The sequence below is a fragment of the Cornus florida genome, unplaced genomic scaffold, assembly GCF_030987335.1.
Source record: "Cornus florida cultivar Cherokee Brave unplaced genomic scaffold, ASM3098733v1 CherokeeBrave_3.0.0_Hap2_Chr03, whole genome shotgun sequence".
NCBI classification, from domain to species: Eukaryota; Viridiplantae; Streptophyta; class Magnoliopsida; order Cornales; family Cornaceae; genus Cornus; species Cornus florida.
In genome coordinates, this window is record NW_026775573.1 from 5,023,004 (window position 1) to 5,025,167 (window position 2,164).

At 33.2% G+C, this 2,164-nt stretch overlaps 1 protein-coding gene across 1 annotated transcript; it reads right to left on the minus strand.

Moving 5' to 3' along the window:
• Positions 1–1,205, minus strand: LOC132298611 (ASI1-immunoprecipitated protein 2-like). Its single transcript, XM_059795013.1, has 2 exons — positions 1,009–1,205; positions 1–557 (listed from the first exon to the last, which is right to left on the minus strand). Exons 1-2 carry the CDS (start codon positions 1,104–1,106, stop codon positions 284–286), a joined length of 372 nt encoding a protein of 123 aa, XP_059650996.1. The 5' UTR covers positions 1,107–1,205; the 3' UTR covers positions 1–283.
• Between the last annotated feature and the right edge of the window lie 959 nt (positions 1,206–2,164).

Below are 2,164 nucleotides of genomic sequence, written 5' to 3' on the forward strand. Positions count from 1 at the left end.
AACAACATAAAATAATACTACCATATGAGCATAAAATCACGAGCTGAATCAGCTGGCAAGAGCTGCTCAAAATTCCATAAACAGACACATATATAGAGAGAGGGAGAGGAATTTCCATTATTAAAATCATAACAACTCTTGCTAGAAACCATACCCCAAACACAACTCATGTAAACTCAAAACACTCCTCAAAACAACTTATACTATATATATATATATATAATTAACATTTGCAAACTAATATGGACACAAATTTCAGTCTTTCACACACCTCTACTCTCACTCAACACATTACATCCTTGAGAAGCTTGTACCTGCGAGTACTAGGCCGTGGCGAAGGCACACCGCTGGGATTCTTTCCCTTGTCCGCACCCTCTTCCCGATCACGTTGCTTCACTTTCTCGCCGGCGTAGTGAGATCTACTGTTAACCCCCCTATCTGTTCCCAGTGATGATTTCTTGGAAGATCCACCGTGTCTTACACTTCTTTCTTCGCTTTGACACCAATCACACAGTTCAATTGGCTCCGATGATTCGCTGTAGTAGTTACTGCAATACCTATATACATAAATATATATATAAATTCACAAAGAGTTAATTAAATTTGTATACGGTGATAAAAACAATTCGTCTAACAAAACACCATGATGTTATAGTGACCATAAAGAATAATATAATAATGGGTTGTTGTACTAAGACAGCCTAGGATGTTCCCTCGGCGGTGGTGGTGGTGGTGGTGGTTGAGTGGTTTCTTTTATATATATATATATGCAGATGGGTTTTCATAGATATATATATATGATGCCAAAACATCGAATTTATGAGATGGGCCGGTATGAACCAACAACGATGATCAAGAAAGGATTCTTCCACACACATGCATGATATGATATACATCATACATAAATGTTTGTGTGTGTGTATGTATTTAGGACTACGAATGATGATGTTGATGATATATATCTATATATATGTACGTATGTATGTATGTATTTGATGTGGAGCATACGAGTGCTGAAAGCGGTCGTGGCACTTGCTACAGCGGAAAAGCTTGTCAGGGAAGCCCACATCTCCACACATACAACACACAGTTTGAAGATCCACCATTGTTGAAGCTTCAATTGATGATATGACCAGAGAGACAGAGCTAGAGAGAGAACTACAAGAAAGAAACTTATAAATTAAGAGTAATGGTTTGAGTCGGTGTGTGCATCCTCTTTAATATATTATTACTATATATAATATTTTATATATATATATATATGCAAGGGAAATATACAGGTAGACCACAGGTTGCTTGCAGTCGTTTTCAGTTAGGAGGGATAGAGAGAGAGAGAGATGTGAACCTTAAAATTTAGATAGCAAAATGACAATTGTGTCCCAAGATGAGCTTGCGAGATTCATCTCTTACCCCTTTTTTTCTTTTTTTTCGCCTTTCTAATTTTTAATGGTTTTAATTTTTTCCTTGCAGTCACTTTGCTCCTATGAAAATTTCAACAAGAATTCAAGTACTTTGAAAAGGAAATAAATCTGATTTAATTGAGTTACACAATTTTTTTTTGAACGGTGTCAACTACTCATAAATTTTGTCGTTTTTGTACTTTCTTAATTTACTTATGACATTATTAATTGAAGGATTTATTATAATCATTAATGTGATTCATGGGAATAGTTGGAATAATATTAAATGTAATTTGTTGTATAACATACTCTTTCAATTAAACATTCAATAAACATTATGTTCTGTCATATAAGTACACCATCTATATATTAACTATGCGATTGTCATGTTTAACATATGTCTGTATAAACATAGCTACTTTTGATGTGCTGTGATCGTAGTGGCATTGTCCTTTATTTTATTTGAGTTCTCATTTTAATTATAATATCATAATTGACAGTTATTAGAACTTTCTTTGAACTTCCAACTGGTTAAAGAATAATATATCAACGGTATTATATGGAAACCCATATATGATGAATTTACAAAAGTAATTAGATTTTTTTAGAGTAATTAATTAAGGGTAAAGTGCTAAAAGAAACTCTGTTATATATCCAATGTGTAAATATTCATGGTGTTCAAATCTTATGCATTTTTTAAATTGAGCAAGGACATTTTATGGAATTTTAAAACTGAAATGCTTAAAATACCTTGAACCAAAAAA